This window comes from Rhinichthys klamathensis, unplaced genomic scaffold (assembly GCF_029890125.1).
Source record: "Rhinichthys klamathensis goyatoka isolate OS25496 unplaced genomic scaffold, OSU_Roscu_1.1 h1tg000709l_1, whole genome shotgun sequence".
NCBI classification, from domain to species: Eukaryota; Metazoa; Chordata; class Actinopteri; order Cypriniformes; family Leuciscidae; genus Rhinichthys; species Rhinichthys klamathensis.
In genome coordinates this window covers 384,258-405,060 of record NW_026607128.1, presented here as the reverse complement: position 1 = coordinate 405,060, position 20,803 = coordinate 384,258, and the positions used below count along the sequence as shown (strand labels likewise).

At 38.5% G+C, this 20,803-nt stretch overlaps 1 protein-coding gene across 1 annotated transcript in view; it reads left to right on the top strand.

The window, feature by feature from the left end:
• Window positions 1–20,803, top strand: part of unc5da (unc-5 netrin receptor Da) — a 73,030-nt gene that overhangs the window by 21,547 nt on the left and 30,680 nt on the right. Inside the window, exons 4-8 of the mRNA XM_056242211.1 lie at window positions 3,762–3,942; window positions 8,993–9,160; window positions 11,559–11,723; window positions 13,451–13,486; window positions 15,057–15,245. Of these exons, the coding sequence (XP_056098186.1) occupies window positions 3,762–3,942; window positions 8,993–9,160; window positions 11,559–11,723; window positions 13,451–13,486; window positions 15,057–15,245 (739 nt within the window). The remainder of the gene's footprint in view (window positions 1–3,761; window positions 3,943–8,992; window positions 9,161–11,558; window positions 11,724–13,450; window positions 13,487–15,056; window positions 15,246–20,803) is intronic.

Sequence of the window (20,803 nt, the reverse complement as noted above, 5' to 3'; positions counted from 1 at the left end):
TTGAACACTGTTCAGCTCAAGCTGATTTATTTATTTATTTCAGTTTCTATTCATTTCTCATACTATTAACCTCCATCTTTAGAATAAGGTCTTAGATTATATTTTTCAGATTCCCAGACAATCCCAATTGCCTATAGACTCTCAAAGCTTCCGTGTCCTTGGAAACTCCCGCAAGTGTATAACCAATGTAATGGTGGTCTTTTCAAAGGATGATTAGAAAGAGGTTCAGTTAGCGTGACATCAGAGGTTATCTGTGTCGTCCTTTGAGGGTCTTAGTCGGTGGACGTGGCGCTGTGGCCGTCCGTGTTCACAGGGCTTTAATTGGAACAAATGTGCTAATTAAGCAAATTCATTTCCCTGTTCCCTGGCCGGAGGCTTATCACACCCATTTGAATCTGTCCCTCAATGTTCATCTGTTCTCTCATCTCTCCATCTCCCACCAACCCAATGCTTCCCCCCGAGAGGCCCAAAGCAGACCCAGAAACAGCCTGCGATTTGAATACAAAACACACACACTCATACAGAATGAGAGAGAATTTCCCCCCCAACAGACTCTTATAAAGGAGATGGAGGCATTGATAGAGGAAAAGCTTTAGATTGGGTCTCAGATAGAGAAATAATTAGAAAGAAAATGAAAGAGTTTAGATAACAAGTAATACGGATCCTCATCATGAGAGTGTGTTTTGGAGGTAAAATGCAGGCTCTTTGTGGTGCTTTTGAACTGGTAACACAGGGTTAAATGCACATCATGATAGTCTGTGAGGGAATTTCATGGCTAGACAGATTATGTCAATTAATATTGATACTCAATAAACCAATAAATGATTGTAGTAGGTTTTATTAGCATATTTTATTTTGCTGATAATTTTGCTCCTGTACACGGATGATCTCCCTCTAATATCTTATAATAGTCTTGATAAATAACCCCACAGTATAATCTTTCCATTCACTAACTCTGGTAAACAAAAGGAACAAATCGCACTGTTCCTTTTACAGACAACAAAACAGATTTACAAATGAATGAAAAGCCCTGTTCCACCTTCTCACCTCGATTTATATATGGCCTTGATGTCTTTCAGGTTTTCGCTTGTTTTAAGGTCCTTCAAATATTTTATCTTAATTAGAAAGTCACTCTTTTCACCTGTTGCATTTCAACCACAAGCAATTTTTTTTCTCCCTTTTGCAGGCACATTATGTTGAAAACAAAGACATCTCTTATTGGTCAGTTTACTTATTAAATGAGTATTAAAAAACCCTTAATGAACAGCAGTGTTTATTTGTTACATTGTTTATTTGTTTTTGTCTTTTATACATTTCACAATTTTTCTTCATAGATTTTTAATACATTTTATGTATTGAATAAATGTTATGAAGTATTAGCTATTTTAGTAAGTTTTTGCTTTAGAGATTGTTATTTCATGTGTTTGAGGATAGTTCTCTCTCATCCATGCGCTGTGTGAATATATTTGTTTATTGTTTATATACAATGTTACAAAACAATTGTAGTTCAGATATATGCTATTCATTTATTAAGGAATCTTGAATTTTTTTTAATCTATGTATATATATATCATTTTTTAGGAGTCTATTCCTTCCCTGATGCACTTTATTTGCTGAAAGGTCTGTGGCGTTTTTTTATTTTTTTATTGGAGCGAATAAGCTTTATGGAGTCAAAGAAGCAACATGACTGGATTAGCTATTGAGGTCCAACCGTAAACACAGAAGGGAGGGAAGGAGAGAGAGAGAGAGAGAGAGAGAGAGAGAGAGAGAGAGAGAGAGAGAGAGAGAGAGAGAGAGAGAGAGAGAGAGAGAGAGAGAGAGAGAGAGAGAGAGAGAGAGAGAGAGAGAGAGAGAGAGAGAGAGAGAGAGAGAGAGAGAGAGAGAGAGAGAGAGAGAGAGAGAGAGAGAGAGAAAGAGGACAGATGCAGTCACCGCCATTCTGGGAGCTCTGGACTGGAACGGAGAAAAGAGTGAAATTAAAAGCATATGATGAAAGAGTTCTCTCTGGCCATCACGAAGATGAGAAAGAGAGAGAGAAATCTCTCACACATGACAATCTGATGGCTGATATATTGATTTTCCTCCCTTCATTATTCTTCTGGGCCTTAGAGAGAGAGTCCAGCAATTTTACTCGCCCCACGTGCGTGTTTCTGCCGTGGTGTTCCAGCGCAGAGGGCGAGAACTTTACACATAAACAGAGATTCCCAAGGGGCGTGCTGTGTTTTTAATCTGCAAACGCACAGTGACATAAATCAACCCGCGTCCCCACGCCCTGACGACTGCCGCCCCTCTGGACCGACTTAGAAGAGGTGGCTGTTGCCAAACGTTTGCAATTTACGCGACCATCCATGCGAGGAGGGCGCGTCGTCACGCCATTGCTATGTTTGTAAATCCTAATGAATCAGACCGTCAAACATCAGAACTGAATAAATAACACTATAGGCTGGGCTTGACCTTGCAGTCACCTCAAACTGAAATCTTTGGATGAGCTGTGACCTTTGATCCAATCTGAACGTGACTATGCAGAGCACCTGAGAGAATGCATGATCTATCGCAGAGCATGCTTTTTATTGCGCTGTCAGACTTTGATGGGTCACTCAGAGGTCACTGTGAAATGCTTGCTGTTGCATTGATACAGCTTGTGTCTTATTTGACAATGTTTCTTCACTTTAATTGTCTGAGCTGATGTGGGGGCGATGTTTGCTTCAAATAGGCTGTCAGGAACGGCCTCATGCTGTTTTGTGAATATCAAGAAAAGGTTGGCAAAAAAAAAAGGTCACTCAACCTCTACAGCCTCCTCATGAAAATTGTAGATTGGTTCCAGGACAGGGGGAGGCGTTTTCATTTCATTGCATTGCTTCTAGTTGGATTGACAGTAAACTGTCTGGATTTACTTGTGGTATGCTGAGTAATTGTCATTATAATTATCACAGTTTCTTATGTATTTTTGTGATTTTCATGTTTTTCTGCTTTAAGGGATTATATCTATATGGTTATTATCATTGTTGTTTTCATCAAAATGCTTGTTACAGATATTTTAGGTTCTATAAAAAGAGTTATTGTTTTAAATGAATACGATTTATTATTGTAGCTGGAGATGGATGTGTGTGATTGGTTATATGTGCATTGTGTACCTTTGTAGAGGATGTTCTCGCGATACGCTTCATTCATGGTAAAGCAACAGTGAAGAAGCATCGATCGCTTTTGTCATTTAATATCATCCTTTACAGGTATGAAATGTACAAAATGCGCACCATCCTTGTTCTAATCGAGTTATAAGAAAGACTGTTCACTATATTTATTGTTTTACGATGTATATGTGAGTGTTTTGTCTGTAAACTGTATTTAGTGTTAATGATCGGTTCTGAGCACATGGTTAGCATAAATGTGCCTCGATTAGCATGCACACTGGTGATGCTGAGATGATTGAAGTACAGAGTACATGTAGTGTTATTTTATGCGTTTCATGTTATCTTGTATTTATTAATTCTGTGTGATGGGTTTATTTCGTGCTGATTCACTGATAGTGTGATGATGCACAGTATATGACGTCATGAGTATGTAGTCGAGTGAACTTGGATGTAAATACTTGCCATTAATTAAATTAAAGTGTTAACATTACCAGCATGTAATTCAAAGCTTAAAGCAACAGGGAAGAAGCATCGCTTGTGAATGTGTATTCATTTAATATCATCCTTTGCAGGAGTATTATGATACTCACAAAGGCTGGTTTAACCTGTTAAATCTGCCTCTTTATGCAGGTGGAGTGGCTGAAGAATGAAGAGCTGGTGAGTTCTCTTGAGGACATCAATATCGACACTCGAGCTGACCACAATTTGATCATCAATGAAGCAAGGCTGTCCGACTCTGGAAACTACACCTGCCTGGCCAGCAACATTGTTGCTAGGAGACGTAGTGCCACAGCAACGGTCATCGTGTTTGGTATGGAAGCATATTTTCTTTAGAATATTAGTTCATACATTTTACTCTAAAAAGTTTTTTTTCTTCTTTTTTTCTGTGACTTATTTCTGCAGGTTACATAGACACTGAATCAATCACAACAGATTTGTTCAGAAACACTGATTCATTCAGGAACAAAACAAGTGATCGTCTTTATGGACGAGTCATTGAATCATTCACAAGCTAGGCCTATTCTTTCAGAAACACTCTTATTAAGGGATAAAAACAAGTGAGCGAGTCTCATTTTGAAGGCTTTGGAAATTGCATTTGTCAGCTGTTTGGTTTCACAACACTTAACATTCCAAAGTAAGAAAGAAATTATAATAATTTAAGTCAATAAGTCAATTTTATAATTGTTACTTTTCTGAAATGAGACATCCTCATTGAGGAATGCAAGAACAAGTCAACATTCAGCCGATTCTTTTAGAAACCCTGATTCATTCAGGAACAAAACAAGTGACTGTCTTTTTGAACTAGTCACTGAATCATTCACAACCGGTTCTTTTCGAAACACTGATTCATTCAGGAACAAAACAAGTGACTGTCTTTTTGAACTAGTCACTGAATCATTCACAACCGGTTCTTTTCGAAACACTGATTCATTTAGGAACAAAACAAGTGACTGAAATTGCATAGTCTCTGTGTAGGTACTTTTTTATATATATATATATATAAAGTAATCACTTCGACCTCTAAAATAGTATGGTCAATCTATATAGTATAATTGTGTGAAGTATGTATTCACCATGTTTTCATTGTCATGTGACCTACCAGCACCAGTTGTGTCAGTTCTCTGCCAAACACAACTCCTCTCCTGTGACCGCATGGGATAGTAAAGTGTCCATTAGGGGTGTAACGGTACATGTATTCGTATTGAACCGTTTCGGTTCGAGGCTTCCGGTTCGGTACGCATACAAACCGAACGATTCCTTGGACCATTTTTCCTACCGACAAAATTCGCGCTCGCGCGACCACCACAACGTTGCGCAACATCAAATGGCAAGCGTAAAGAAAGCGGAACGAAACTGCGCTACTCATGTGCTTCACGGATCGTTTATCAGTTCCGAGTTCGGACCAGCAACATCTGTGCAGCGCGAGCCGATCTCGATCAAGCGACACTGTCACTACACAGCGCTAAGAGATCCAGTAAAGAAAACATTTGAATTCGCCACTGAAGTAATAACATCGCTGCGAGATCTAGTGAGAAGCATTCACATTTCTCCGTTATTAACCGTAGATCTCTATTAGATCAAACAGCGCTGACGTGGACACCAGGAGAAATATTGTGCCGTGAATGAACTAAGTTAGTAATACTTTACGTCCACAGACCAGCAACATTCACCATAACTGTAACCAGTTTGGCTGGAATAGTGAAATGCTTTCAAGTACTTCACACATCTTTTTCCAGCACTTCAAAACTCAAATATTATATAAATAAATATATGAAGAGTTCAGATGCAAAAGCCTCTAAGTGCCATTTGAAATTTTCTTCTAGAATGATCATTTTTATGAAGTATATTTAAGTTCAGTAATTTCACTCAAATGACAATTAATAGGTAATCTTCATTGCCATTTAAGTGAAATTACTGAACTTAAATATACAAGCTTGATAAAAATAAAGAAAATTTCAAATGGCTTTTGCATCTGAACTCTTCATATATTTAAATGTTATTTTTAATGTGATGACCAAAACATTATTTGTTCATCCTTCAAAGATGACACCCATTTATAAACCTGAAAGTTTCAAGATGTAGGAAAACTCAACTTATTTAAAAAATATTTTTTCTTTTAACAAATAGGAAATTTCTCTGGCATTTTTTACTTTTTGCTGTATCGAAAACGTACCGAACCGTGACTTTAAAACCGAGGTACGTACCGAACCGTGATTTTTGTGTACCGTTACACCCCTAGTGTCCATCAGATGCACAAGTCAGAATTTTGCCGGACGTAGTTGGTCGTCCCTGCACTTGTTGCCTACTGTTTAATGAATACTGTAAATTCAGACATAGCCTACTACTCACTAATACTACTCACATGTTGTTTTTGCCTACTATATTCTGTAGTTGGGAAGACAGAAATTTTGATTTTTGGAGACAGAAAGATTATATATCATCTCGAAGTCAGCAAAAGGGCCTTAACTATGCAAATGTTGTGCTTCAATATGTAATTAATGGTTCATGATCAAATTAAATATGTACAGGTCTAAGTTGCATACGTTTCCAGGACAAGCCTTTTTACCATCTTTACCAAGAGTACCTCATCATTAGTTTGGTGCTACTGTATTTACATGAATCATTCAGCACAACATTGTTAACATTTGTTATCTCGGTTATTTACAGATACGTTAATGAAGCTAAGTGACATGATGTACAACGCAGCTAGAAGCTAACGTTAACGTTTTCTAAAGTTAGGCTAACATTAGCCTAACGTTACGTTAGAGATGTTGAAGATAACGTTCAAATACGTTGTTGACTTACCTTAGAACAGATGTAGACATCCTTGTTTAATTTATCCACGTTTAGTTGGTGTTGTGGTCTACCGCATAACTTAATCCAGAGCAGACACTTATCTCGGTTGAGATGTGGCTTGGGAAAGGATAAAAAATACACACCGTCGCCCTGCCTCTCGGGATACCTAGTGTCGGAGTTGCATGTATCGTGTCGGAGTTGCATGCACACCGTTTGACCATTTTAAACTTAAAATGACAAGAAAAAATGAATGAAAACTGACTAACTGCGATGCATTTCAATTGACATGGAAGCAGAGAATGTCCGAGTGTATTGGGTTAGCTTGAGTGCAAGTTCCCGAAAAATTTCATTTAAAGATCTGGATCTTACAAGAGTTTGTAAAGCCCGGCTCGATCGATCCAATGGCGGCATTCGATCAGCACGTGAAGGTCTTTTCTCGTGGCAAAGTATTTTGATTAAATGCAATACATTTTTTATATGTATTCTCTCGTTATTTCATCTGACTCCATAAAATGAAAAGCTTTTTAATGATATCTGTGCATCATTAAATATAAGCGAACGTTTGACTAATTCCTTTTAACTCTAATGAAATAATATCAAAGTCAGTTAGAATCATCAAATGTAACAATTTATTATGTCAGGTAAATTTATCATTCCAATTTCATAATCAGTTAAAGATAATCAATACAAAACATAAAATGCTCTGGAATAAAGAGAAGACGAACCCGACATTAGGAAATACGTGAAGCTGAGAGATTGGCCTCTCAGCCTCACGGGCTCATCTGAAATACAGAAAAGGCCCTGATCTCTAGTTGCATTTCATTATATAGACAGACCTCATTTCATATGTAAACATGAGTTCACAGTGGAAATTTACCTTGAACACTGTCCCAGACTTACTGGGGGTAGAAGTTGACCATTGACCATTTGCTAACAGTGGGAGTTAGCATTGAGTTAACACCTTCTGAGAGCAGGAGGGTTTACCCATCCACCCTCCTTTGTGTGTATGTTATCTCTAAACTCTTAAAAACCTTATTACCTTTTGTTTTACTTATTTGGAAATGAGACATTTGTACCAGTCGCACTGAGACATTTCAAATGATACCAAACATGTATAAAACTGTATGATAATTGTTCACATTAAAACCATGTAGATTCTTGTGTGAGTTTGGGTTATCTCTGCAAGAGTGGGGGACGAGGGGAAGAAGTGTGTGTGTGAGATAGTTCAAATGTTAATTTGCAGCAAGGTCCTTTGTCCACTCGAGGAGTGGTGGTTCCTCAATCAGTTTTTTTCACTTTTACAAGTTTGTGTAGATCACAATGTGTGAAAGTTTGACATGCTGCAGAATTGCGCTGTGCATCTATAGTCACCTACACCGACCTTCAGTCTAACAGTTTTAAAAAAACGATCACCTATAAATCACCATCCCGCCACGACCCATGGCACAGCACCCTCATTTTTTAAATCTTCAATAATTCATCAAGCGAGACGTAATGTAGAAATACACCGTTTCATCATTTCTCCAGACCTGTGTCTGCGTGAGGCCATCACTTAGACGCCCGGTATGGGTTCGATTATCTATTTTTGTCAACACATATAATGAGTTAATGATTCTTACGCTCCCTGTGTGGCCAGCATTGCCATGGTTGAGGCTCCATTAGCCTAATTGACATGGTCTCCTAGTGCTTTATCCTCAATATTTTGATGGTAAGGTAATATTGCGCTCTCTCTATCTCCCTCTGCGTGCCTTCTGGGAGTCAGTCACAGATGAGGGCTGAAGCTGGCAGTTTTTAGAGGCTTGATGAAACACTGAAAAGCTTTGACACGAGCTGTCAGAAACAGGCAGTACTGATTGATCGCTAGTTGACTGATCCGCAATTAACGATTAGCAGCTAGCGTAGCATCTGCAATGTAGCATGACTCCCAGCAGTCCCTGAGGCTTAGCAGACTCAAGAGAATTCACTTGTGTACTTTTATTTAAGGGAATGCATTGTTTGTTGGTTTTGATCATGTTCGTAGTGCAGTGTAAATGAGATGACGCCTATTATTCGGCGTACCTCTCATTTTTGGAAGGTGTTGTACCCTCAAACGTGCGAAATTTGTGAAATCAATAAACAGAATGTAGTGTGTTTTAGCAGTAGTTCAAAATAAAACCCTTTTTATGTTCAAATGAAACCAGCACCATTGGTTATTTTCAAATATATCTGCCCTTCATATGTCCGCTTCATTAATTTATGAGAATCTATCTTAGTCATTTGTATTCCTCATTAAGTCCTCAGCGTGGCTGTCAGTGCGTGTCCAAGACAAGTTTATGGCCATTATGGAATGGCATCTATCTGTATAATCCATTTTCAATCTCTTCTATGTACCAATTAAATGATCAAGTCACTTCTGAGTTGATTAGATTGAGTTACGTAGAGCAGTGTGTCGTTTTAGCCATGTAGCATGCATGTATACATAGATTGTACGCAAACAGATGATATTTGTGGGTTTGAAACTCCTTTCAAATAATGCAGTAAACAATACGGATAATGCTAATTAATCTTATTTCTCTCTTTGTCAGTGAATGGAGGGTGGTCATCCTGGACGGACTGGTCCGAGTGTAACGTCCGCTGTGGAAGAGGAGTCCAGAAGCGAACACGGACCTGCACTAACCCCGCTCCGCTTAATGGAGGGGCTTTCTGTGAGGGAATGTCTGTTCAAAAGAGCACCTGCAACTCTCCCTGCCCAGGTTAGAGACACAGAACAGGTAGCCAATGAGAATATGATGAGAGAGGAAGACCAAGGTATCTCAAAAACAAATCTTTACATTGAGTTGTCCTCAATTTATACATAAGATTGAACAAATCTTATTAGCCTTATGAGCGGTACTTTTGTTACTGATTTGAATCTGTCTGCCGATTCACTCACTTGCTGAATTGTTACTGAACTCGCTGAAAAAATAGAGATATTTGCTTTTAAAGAAATCGTTTTTTAACAACTTCAGCAAATGGCTGGTTGGGACTACACGAGATTCTCCCAGGGTTAGTGACATCACTAACCCTAAAATTTACATAAACCAGCTGCTAACACACACATGAGCTCTTGAAGCTCTACCCTCTGTGCTGGGAGCAGCAGCTCATTTGCATTTAAAGGGACACACACGAAACGACGCGTTTTTACTGACCCTCAAAAGGAACAATTTGAACATGCTGTAAAAAATGATCTGTTGGGTATTTTGAGCTAAAACTTCACATACACACTCTGGGGACATCGGTGACTTATTTTACATCTTGTAAAAAGGGGCATTATACCACCCATTTAAACGTTAATTATAGCCATTCAACTTTACAGTGTAATTGAAATCTATCTGTTTTTTTTTTTTTTTTTTTCATTTATTAGGCTTAAAAAAAATAACTTTTAATTTAAGTGAACTTAAAACAGTCCTCACATAAACCCATAAGTTACTAAACAGTCTGCACTGCATAAATTATAAATTAAATATAGATTAATCCTTATTAAAGCTACAAAAGTTATTTTAGTCAGGAGCAGTGAGACATTTTCTGTTACCTTTGTTCTTTGATTAACATTAATGACAGACTGCTGTCACATTAAGATCTGCCGCTGCCGCACATGACGCGGATCTCACAAGCTTCACAATTTAAGACTGTTCTTATGAGGATACTCTGCAAAACTTTGCCAAAAAAAAATTAAATTGGCATAATTGTGTTTGTTACTGCTTGTTCAAGTGCGAAAGAGAACTCGATTCTTTCTGTGCGTCGTGCGTGTCACATATAGACAGGCACAGGGCATTGACAACGCGTTCTTTTTTGTCTTATCACGCTTAAAGGTTTTAAAGCATTTTTGTGAATAAGAGCCTGATCATAAAGTATAGTAATGAGGCTAGCCAAAGGATGACAGAAAAAATGGATGCTGCGTTAATTGCGTTAAATATTTTTAACGCATTAAACTGGAAAAAATGAATCGTATGCATTAACGTTGACAGCACTATTATACAGTAATACAGTAGCTCTTCTGTAAATCTGCCTGCATTAAATGCACTCTTTTCTCTCCAGCTCTTTGTTCTTGAAAACCCAGAAGTGCATTTTGCCAGAAGATTCAGTTCAATCAAGTTCAATGCTGGTCAGTCAGGCGACGTGAATATGTCTCACTGCTATGGCTTGTTAATTAAACATGCTTTCTGAACAAATTGATAGCTAATCCATCTGTCTGGGAGGCTGCATATAAAGTAGGAACTTGACAGTATGTGCTGCGTTCGAATTGACCTCAGTGACAGAAGCCTCTCGAGTTTTACATTTGAAATGTGTCTACGTTCTGTTAATGTGGTGCCTGTTTGCTGTCTGAAGCGAAATACCGTGCTTCTCGTAGCGAACAAGAGAGATGGAGCGAGACAGATAAATGGGGATGAAAGAAATTCATAAAGACAGACAATTGAAAGAGAGCGTGTGTATGTGACAGAGATATGGCGCTAAGTGAAAATCTGGATTCCGAAATTCCATAAGTCGAAGTTTAGGGAATCAAGAAAGACATATGAAAGGAGAAAGGCAGAGGGGAAGAAAAGAGAAACCTGATGGAGTGAAAGAGAGGCGCAGAAGAAGAGAGCTATCAGTCGTCGGGTCCTCGAGCTCTTGCGCTGACTAAATTTATGGTTTCATTGGAAGCACCAATCACATGGGAAACACTAGTCATGTTGGGGGGAAAGGGAAAAGTTATCTGAGGAAGGCACCAGTCGCTCTGCCACAGAAAAACTTAATCTCGCTCTCCAGCCCAGCTCAATCCCAGTACCCCACTCAACAGACACACAAACACAGCATTTGCATTTAGATTAGCCGAAGAGAAAACACCAGCAGGCCATGGAGTCGTTAGGGTAAAGGGGAAAGCCTGATGGAACAAGACAAAAGTAAATTGTCTTTTGCTTTTGTCAGAGACAAACCTTGAATCCTGGAAGTATAGGAACACCACCTGCAAAAAAAGGAAAACACAATGAGTGACCATTCTGAGAGAAAGTTTGTATCAGATACATAAGTTTGTTCTGAGAGGAAGAATGAATTCCATTTTTCCAAACTCTGCATATTAAAACTTTTTTGTGCTCTTATGAAAATGTGTATCTTTGTGTGTGTGTGTGACAGTGGACGGTGGCTGGGCCGAGTGGACTATGTGGTCTGTGTGTAGTTCTGAATGTGAGAGGCAACGCACTAGAGAGTGTACAGACCCGGAGCCAAAACATGGTGGCAGGCTGTGTGATGGAGCTGCCCTGGACACGGACAACTGCACCGGAGACCTCTGCATTCAAGGTGGGGAATCGGTACCATCATTGTTGCTATCATCATCATCATCATCATTACTATCATCTCCATCATTTTCATCACTACTATCATCACCACGTTGTGCGCAATTCAACGGAATTGAAAATGCTTCTTAAATCCAATTTAATTGAAGTAGCAAAAAAGGATGCATAATTGCAGTTTGAATTTGATTTAAATTGTTAATTTTCAATATTCAATAATGAAATTCAATAAGTAAAACAAACTATATATATATATATATATATATGTAGTTTGCATTTTTAGTCATTTCGTTATGTTCTTTTGTCATTTTTTTTAAATATTTTTATATTGCTATTTAGGTTTATTTTTTTAATTTCAGTTTTAGTTAGTTTTAGTTTTTATTCCCAGTTATTATTTTCAGTGATTCAACTTATTTCAGCTTGTCAAGGCAACATTTCTAATGTTCATATTATTAATTCTAATTTTGTATAATTCATTTTTCATTTTATTTCAGCTTTATTTTAGTTTTAGTTAACTATAATGATAGATAGATAGATAGATAGATAGATAGATAGATAGATAGATAGATAGATAGATAGATAGATAGATAGATAGATAGATAGATAGATAGATAGATAGATAGATAGATAGATAGATAGATAGATAGATAGATAGATAGATAGATAGATAGATAGATAGATAGATAGATAGATAGATAGATAGATAGATAGATAGATAGATAGATACACTTCCTTTAATTGACCTGTTGTCATCTTTCACCACCATCAGCATCACCACCAGATCAAATTAGACTGACATTTTTGAATCAGGTAAACAGGAAAAAAATACTTTTTTTTTTTTTTTGACATGAAGTATTAACGAAAAGACATGTGGATGTTGTGATGCTTTGTACATTACATGACGCTGTGTGTGGTTGTAAAATGTTTAAAGAGGCTCAATATGCTCCTGATTTTCTGTTATACAGCTCATCCAACTTCCTCAGTGCAACACAGACATAGAGCAGTAAAAAAAAAAAATCATCTCACTTTTGTTTAGATCAGTGGAGACAAGTGCTCTGTGGAAGGCTGTCAGCGCCTGAATGAAACCAGTCAGTCAAACCCTCAGACGAGCAGCACTTGACAGGCCGTTTTGTAATTCCTTGGGAGAGGCAGAAATCTTCTGTTTTAATCCTCCTCGCTCATCATCCTGACAGTTCTTTAATCAATCTTTCCTGCCTCCATCCCCCGAGGGAGGAGGGTGTACACCTCGCCATCCTCTGCAGATGAGTCTAAAGCCCAACGGTGATAGACATCCCTATCAGAGACCAATTTCCTACACCTAATACGGACACACACAACCACGCACACTAATGCATCCGTAACCTTCTTTCTGTGTGAACGTGGCAATTTTGTGTAAAAGATTTGACACTGATTCCAGATTACATGCCTGTCATTGACCATCATGCACGTATGTAAATCTGTTTTTAGACAGTTTGATTCATTGTCGTCTGTTATTTACCTCCTACATAATTCTCGAAATTCGTCTTTTGTTAGAGCTAGGAGGATTTCAGAGGTTTCTTCTCACATTCTGCAATGGCGCAACTTTGATCAGTTCACGCAACGTCACACCAAATGGGCCTTTTTTACATCTCCGACGGATTCGTGCAACTTACAGACATGCCTGTGTGTGCATGAGCATCTAAAATTGCAGCATTTGTGCGTCTCAAAGCATGTTATACGTGTCTGTTTCTGCAGACAGGAAGCTGCTCCATGATGTGAAGGTTCCGCAAGGTGAGTCGCTGCCACTTCACCTTTCATCTGTGTTTCTTTTCTTTTTCGCTTTGATTTTTTTTTTAACTTTAGTCTCTTAGATTCATTTACATGCATTCCATTACTTTTGAATATGCTCACAGGCATATGAAGCATGATGTAATAAAGCCACATTGCATCACAATCATCCATCTTAATATTGTCGTTCTGTTCATCGTGCCTGTATAATTAACCCCTTTTACTGTTATCATCATTCTGAGTCAACCTCGACAAACAACCTTATTGCAACCTTTACATAAGCTCATTTCCACACTGACGTTGTTCAACATTGGGTTGATGCCCCGTCAATTAGGTTTCCAATGAATCATGCATTACGCCATTTGAAACAACCTGGAAAACCAGTTTAGTCTATGACATTTTAAAGACAGCTTTCAGAGTGCTGACTCAATGACTGAAACGGTGCCACATTAACTCGACAATGACGCAACAGGAACATTAAACGTCTTTGACAGGTTTCCGCTTGAGGAATGTCAGTGTCCCCTGCATCATCACGATTATAACACGGCAAAACAAAACTCAGTCAGCTTAACCTGTTACTTAACCTATACCATTTAAAAGTTTGGTGTTGGTAAAATATTTTTAAAATGTTTTTGAAAGACTTATATTATTGCAATTGACAGTACCTGCTGTATATTGTGAGATGTAATTTATTCCTGGGATGGCAAAGCTGAATTTTCAGCAGCCATTACTCCAGTCTTTAGCGTCACATGATCCTTCAGAAATCATTCTAATATGCTGATTTGGTTAGTATCCTGTTTCAGTGAAGGAAAGAAAACTCCATATTACCTGAGAAAAAGAACGTGGGGGTTACAGGGGAAAAGTAAAGGCAGCAAAAGTGAGCAAATACACAAACACAACTGCAAAAGAGATTCATTAGCCTGCCAAAGTTTTCCAGAGCTCCCAATTAACCTGCTCTGTTTGCTGTTAGTGCAGCTCCACATGTTTCTGGCTAGTGTTTTCATAGCCGCAGGCTTTGTCTGATGTTCCCTACCCCGTCTGGAGGCTTTTGAATGCTCAGGAACGACATGCTAGCTTTTCTTTGTTCTGTCTGTTGTTCATAGAGTCCTGGTTGAATTGTTAGCACAAAGGAGTCAGCAGATAGGGCCTAATCACTACAGATGAGATAATATAATGAGCCGCGTTGTCACGAAATCCCTGTGGAAGGTTTGCGGTTTTTGCTTTGCCAGATTCTGTGCGTGTGTTCGTGTTGAGAGTCAGGTGTGTGGTTGAGGGCTGATTGTAATCGCCAATCGCTAGAGAACTTTCATTAGTGCTGGAGGTCTCTGGGAATGTGGGAGCTTTACAAAGACTGAGAGAGAAAGGGAGACTTCTGTGATGAAAGTGTTTTATGGTTATGTCGTTTTATTTGCTGCGTTTTGTGGCTTTGTCACATCTGTGTACATCAAAATGAGATCCCTGAGCTATTTGAAATCTGAGCAAATAAACAAATACCTATAATCCTTTTTAAAGAATCACAGTCATTGTTTTGTCATTTTGTATTTCTCTTTATAATAATTTTCTCTTCTTCTAGCTGATATGGAGAGCAATAACGATGTTGCGCTGTACTCTGGTCTGGCTGCGGGCGTAGTTACCGTCGTCGTGCTGGTCATCGCTGTAATGCTGTACAGGCGGAATCAGAGCGAGTATGGTGTTGATGTCATCGACTCGTCTGCGCTGACCGGAGGATTTCAGTCCTTCAGCTTCAAAAGTGCCAGGCAAGGTGAGCGAAAACATCAACGACAAATTGATCCAACTTTATTTATGACTCATGACATAATTACAGTGTTTGCAAGGATTTATGAAACAATTCTCCACAATTTCCTACAGTTAATTCAGCTTGAACTGTTTAACCTGCAAACTTTATTCAAATGTTAAAGAAGTTTTGAATCACGTTTATTTTTTATAATTATTAACCCCAGTACCATTTTTCTCTTTCTCTCTGAAGTATATACACTCACCGGCCACTTTATTAGGTACCCCATGCTAGTAACGGGTTGGACCCCCTTTTGCCTTCAGAACTGCCTCAATTCTTCGTGGCATAGATTCAACAAGGTGCTGGAAGCATTCCTCAGGGAGTTTGGTCCATATTGACATGATGGCATCACACAGTTGCCGCAGATTTGTCGGCTGCACATCCATGATGCGAATCTCCCGTTCCACCACATCCCAAAGATGCTCTATTGGGTTGAGATCTGGTGACTGTGGAGGCCATTTTAGTACAGTGAACTCATTGTCATGTTCAAGAAACCAATTTGAAATGATTAGAGCTTTGTGACATGGTGGAAGTAGCCATCAGAGGATGGGTACATGGTGGCCATAAAGGGATGGACATGGTCAGAAACAATGCTCAGGTAGGCCGTGGCATTTAAACGATGCCCAATTGGCACTAAGGGGCCTAAAGTGTGCCAGGAAAACATCCCCCACACCATTACACCACCACCACCAGCCTGCACAGTGGTAACAAGGCATGATGGTTCCATGTTCTCATTCTGTTTACGCCAAATTCTGACTCTAACATCTGAATGTCTCAACAGAAATCGAGACTCATCAGACCAGGCAACATTTTTCCAGTCTTCAACTGTTCAATTTTGGTGAGCTCTTGCAAATTGTAGCCTCTTTTTCCTATTTGTAGTGGAGATGAGTGGTACCCGGTGGAGTCTTCTGCTGTTGTAGCCCATCCGCCTCAAGGTTGTGCGTGTTGTGGCTTCACAAATGCTTTGCTGCATACCTCGGTTGTAACGAGTGGTTATTTCAGTCACTGTTGCCCTTCTATCAGCTCGAACCAGTCTGGCCATTCTCCTCTGACCTCTGGCATCAACAAGGCATTTCCGCCCACAGAACTGCCGCTCACTGGATGTTTTTTCTTTTTCGGACCATTCTCTGTAAACCCTAGAGATGGTTGTGCGTGAAAATCCCAGTAGATTAGCAGTTTCTGAAATACTCAGACCAGCCCTTCTGGCACCAACAATCATGCCACGTTCAAAGTCACTCAAATCACCTTTCTTCCCCATACTGATGCTCGGTTTGAACTGCAGGAGATTGTCTTGACCATGTCTACATACCTAAATGCACTGAGTTGCCGCCATGTGATTGGCTGCTTAGAAATTAAGTGTTAACGAGCAGTTGGACAGGTGTACCTAATAAAGTGGCCGGTGAGTGTATATATATATATATAAAGTGTGTGCAGAATTATTAGGCACGTTGATTTTCTGATCATATTCTTTTTCCAGGCACATTTTACCAATTCCAAACCACATTAATCGTAATAACTACTATTCGTTTTGTATTTAATCATTTATAAGTGATATATAATTGTTCATGGAGGCTGGAAATGAAAAACGCCTTATATTCAGGTGCGCATAATTATTAGGCACGTTTTCTTTTACAGATAAAATAAGCCAAAAAAGAGATTTCACTTAGACTGAAAAGTCAAAAATTATTAAATGCCCATGAGAAGAATGCAATTCTAATGCAATACTAGAAGTTGCAGTTAAGGCGTGACCATCAGGGACCCTCAAATCTCCAGCGCCACCATTTTCCAGAACTGCAACCTACCTGGAGTCTACAGAAGGGCAAGTAATGATGAGTAAATTATGACAAAATTCACATTTTTTGAGTGAACTATCCCTTTAAGCACCTCCTTTTACTGACCATTTCCTAAAAAAGAAAGTTTTGAGTATCAGACTTTATTTTGTAAGACAAAAGATTGATGCCTTGCCAAAAAGATTTTTTTTTTTTTCCCCTTCTACAAACTTCTTGTAGAACATTCTCTCACTTTACTCTGTTTCTTGTCTCCTTGCGTCTCTGCTCTGAACCAGAGCTAGAGGGTGTTAGTTGATTTACTTTCCATGTCGCTCTTCTCTGCTGCTTTGGCCCATCTGACGCCCCCAGAAAAAGAGATTGATGTTGATGGAGGGGTGCAGAGAGCAGAGCACTAGTTCTCTCTTGCTTGTCTGTTCAGTAATAGGGCCTGTTCGCAGTGCTATCACTCTCCTCGGCCCACTAAACACCACCATCACTACAGACACACAAAAACACACGCGTATCACCAGATGTCTCGACAGGAAGTTTCAAAGTGCTCATTGAGGAACTGAACACAGTGAGGTGATAGACGCCACAGTGTACCCTTCAAATGCTTAAAACACATCAACGAAATGATGGATGGATTAATGGAAAAAAGGATAGATGGATGCAGGGCGCTTAGGAACGATCCAAAAAGTGGGGGAAGAGACATTATAAACCATATCAGTCTGGCTCATGAATATTAATAAGGTGACAACAGATACATAACTGATTTTCTGAAAAGCAATTATGATAGATGGATGGATGAATGGATAGTTGGATTTACTGGATTAAAATGTGCTTGTTGATGCAGTTACTTTAAATACATCTGAAAAATTTGCCCAGAGATCTTATCACTATTCTTGACTCGTTCGCTTATGCATTTATGACTCCACAAAACTGTTGTAATATCATTGCAATAGCCATGTTGCCTAGGCGACAGATATTTGGCAGCTCTGACAATACACGTACAGCAGCGAACGACTTTGATAGACACTCGTATCAAGCAAGACAACTGTTGTCATGGAGCTCAGAACCTTTAGCCTTGCGTGACAACTCGCACACATTTAGATTTTGAATAGATCTGCCAAAGGAGAGGTTTCAAGTGCAAGCTGCAGTCTATCCTCCTGGGCCTCAGTCCAATCTGTGAAAGAGAAAATGAGTCCCTCTCACACCTCTTTTCACCACCTCTCTTAGGGAAGTGCTCTCGTTCAGCCATTGCTTTTCGATGAATAAAACAGATTGAGGGGTGTCTGTGTGAGTGTGATGCGTATTCGTGATCTGTCAACGCTCTCAGCAGAGCTCATAATGAAACAAGTGGGATCACTTCACACTGATGTAACAGCTGGTTCTAATAATCGAAAGATTGTTGTTGCGTTTGTCTTGATAGTTCAGTTTGAAAACTGGAGACATTCAGTTCAATCATAATTTTAAGCAATGTTTTTGACTCAATTTTACGCTAAGAGTTTTATAAGGGCTACACATCAAGGTTTGGCTGGTTACCATGATCCAGTGAGACCCTGCTGGTAGATGCCGCCCACCATCTGGAAAGCACTAAAAACATCTGTCCCTTATACTGTGTCTCTTGCTAAATATAGTGTGTGTGTTTATAGTGCTGTCAATGTTAACGCGTTAACGCATGCGATTAATTTTTTACAGTTTAACATGTTCAAAATACTTAACTCAATTAACGCAACATCAATTTTTTCCGTCATCCTTTGGCTAGCGTTACATTTTATGATCATGCTCTTATTCATGCAAATGCTTTTAAACCATTCAAGCGCGACAAGACAAAAGAGAACGCGCAGCCTGTGAATGTCCTTTCTATGTGACACAAGGTTGTTGTTTTTTTGCCAAAATTTTATACATATATATACACAGTATGTGTATGCATACAGTGTATATATATATATATATATATATATATACTGTATATATATATATAGTTTTAAATCTGTTAAAAGTTACTGAGAGTTATTTGCCCGTATTAGTAACTGAAAGTATTATTTAGTTGTTTAATGCTCAATAAATATTTAATGTCCGCTAAATATTAAATGATTTAATAAACAAACATGCAAAGCCCAGGGATGTAGACAACTTTTTGAATGATGGATTTTTTTAGTTTTCAGTTGAATTCTGCAGGCTCGGATACTGTGAAGGTCTGCTCATCAACATAAAGGCAACATCATTTTATGTTATGATAGATGGGCCTAGATCATGTAATATGATCAAAAGTTCCAGCACTCAAAAATGTAGCCAATAAAAGCCCTGCAATTTGTTTCAAGCTGTCCGTGTCAATCCAAGGATGTCTAAGATGATGATTTTTTTCTTTTCTTTTTTTTGTTATTTCGTTCTTTGTAGTAGTTGGCTTTTATACATATTAAAAAAAAAAAAAAAAAAACTTTTGTACTATGTTTAAACAAATTTTTGATTGAATGACTAAAAAAAATATTAACAATACAGGAAAAAAGTAAATCATATTTTAAGTAATAATGATACATACTTTTTTTCCAATCACCATGAATACATGTGAGTGGACATGTTAATCATTATTTAATGTAAGTTTTATTTATTTACAGTTTTTCTCAAATGCTTCTGGTCAATTCTGGCATGAGATTTTTTTTTCTTTTTTTTTTTTTTACAAAACTGACATATTGTAAAGTGTAGCAAAATTACCTCACAAGCGTATAATGGGTTTTAATCAATGAAACTACGAATACATACGACTACACTTAAACAAAGAATACATAAACAGAATAACAAAAGGTAAAGAAAGAAAGAGAGAGCAGATCACAGAATGGCAAATGACACAAACGTTAAACTTTGAGAGCCAGCAAAGAATCAAATCACCTTAAGGCAGGGGCAAACAGTCTTATACACATCTAAATATCGAAATAATACTTGCATGGATTTTTGGTGCTGAGCAAGAATGCGTGTGTGTGTGTGTGTGTGTGTGTGTGTATCCTTGGTGTGTCCGAAGAGCGCAACATTCGCGGAAAGTTTAAAAGGTTTACTTGAGAGCAAAGTTGCCGGAAAATCTGGAAAAGTCAGTTTCACCTGGAGATAGAAATAATGAGCATGGAAGAAAGACTAAAACAAGGCAAGACCAAAAAACAAGAAAGAAGTGGGCATGACCTATTTGTCATCGTCCTATAAGGACGATTCCATCCACACCTATTTTGGGTGAACTGACCAGTCAGCAACTTTTAGCGGGAGAAAGTTTCTTTGTCCTTCCGACAGCCTAATTTGCATGTTTTATGATGATGTCAGAATTGGTCATTTTTACTCCAAAGGATGGTAAAAATAGGAAAATAAATTGTATTGTAACCTACTACATATATTTAGCTAAGGCAAACCGAGAGGTTTAATTCGGTACCAAGAAAGATATGGTTGGAGGATACAAAAGTAGAGAGAGCCTACGTTCTTACACTTGAATATAAGCACTTAGAGTAGACTATAACTAACACAACTAAGTCATTACTAGGCTTATGTAAGGTGGGGAACATACATGCACACAGGAATATATCGTATACATTCGGGAATGACTTATATTATTAGTTAAAAGGAAAGAATATTTGTGTATGTACAGTGGGGAGAACAAGTATTTGATACACTGACGATTTTGCAGGTTTTCCCACTTACAAAGCATGTAGAAGTCTGTAATTTTTATCATAGGTACTCTTCAACTGTGAGTGATGGAATCTAAAACAAAAATCC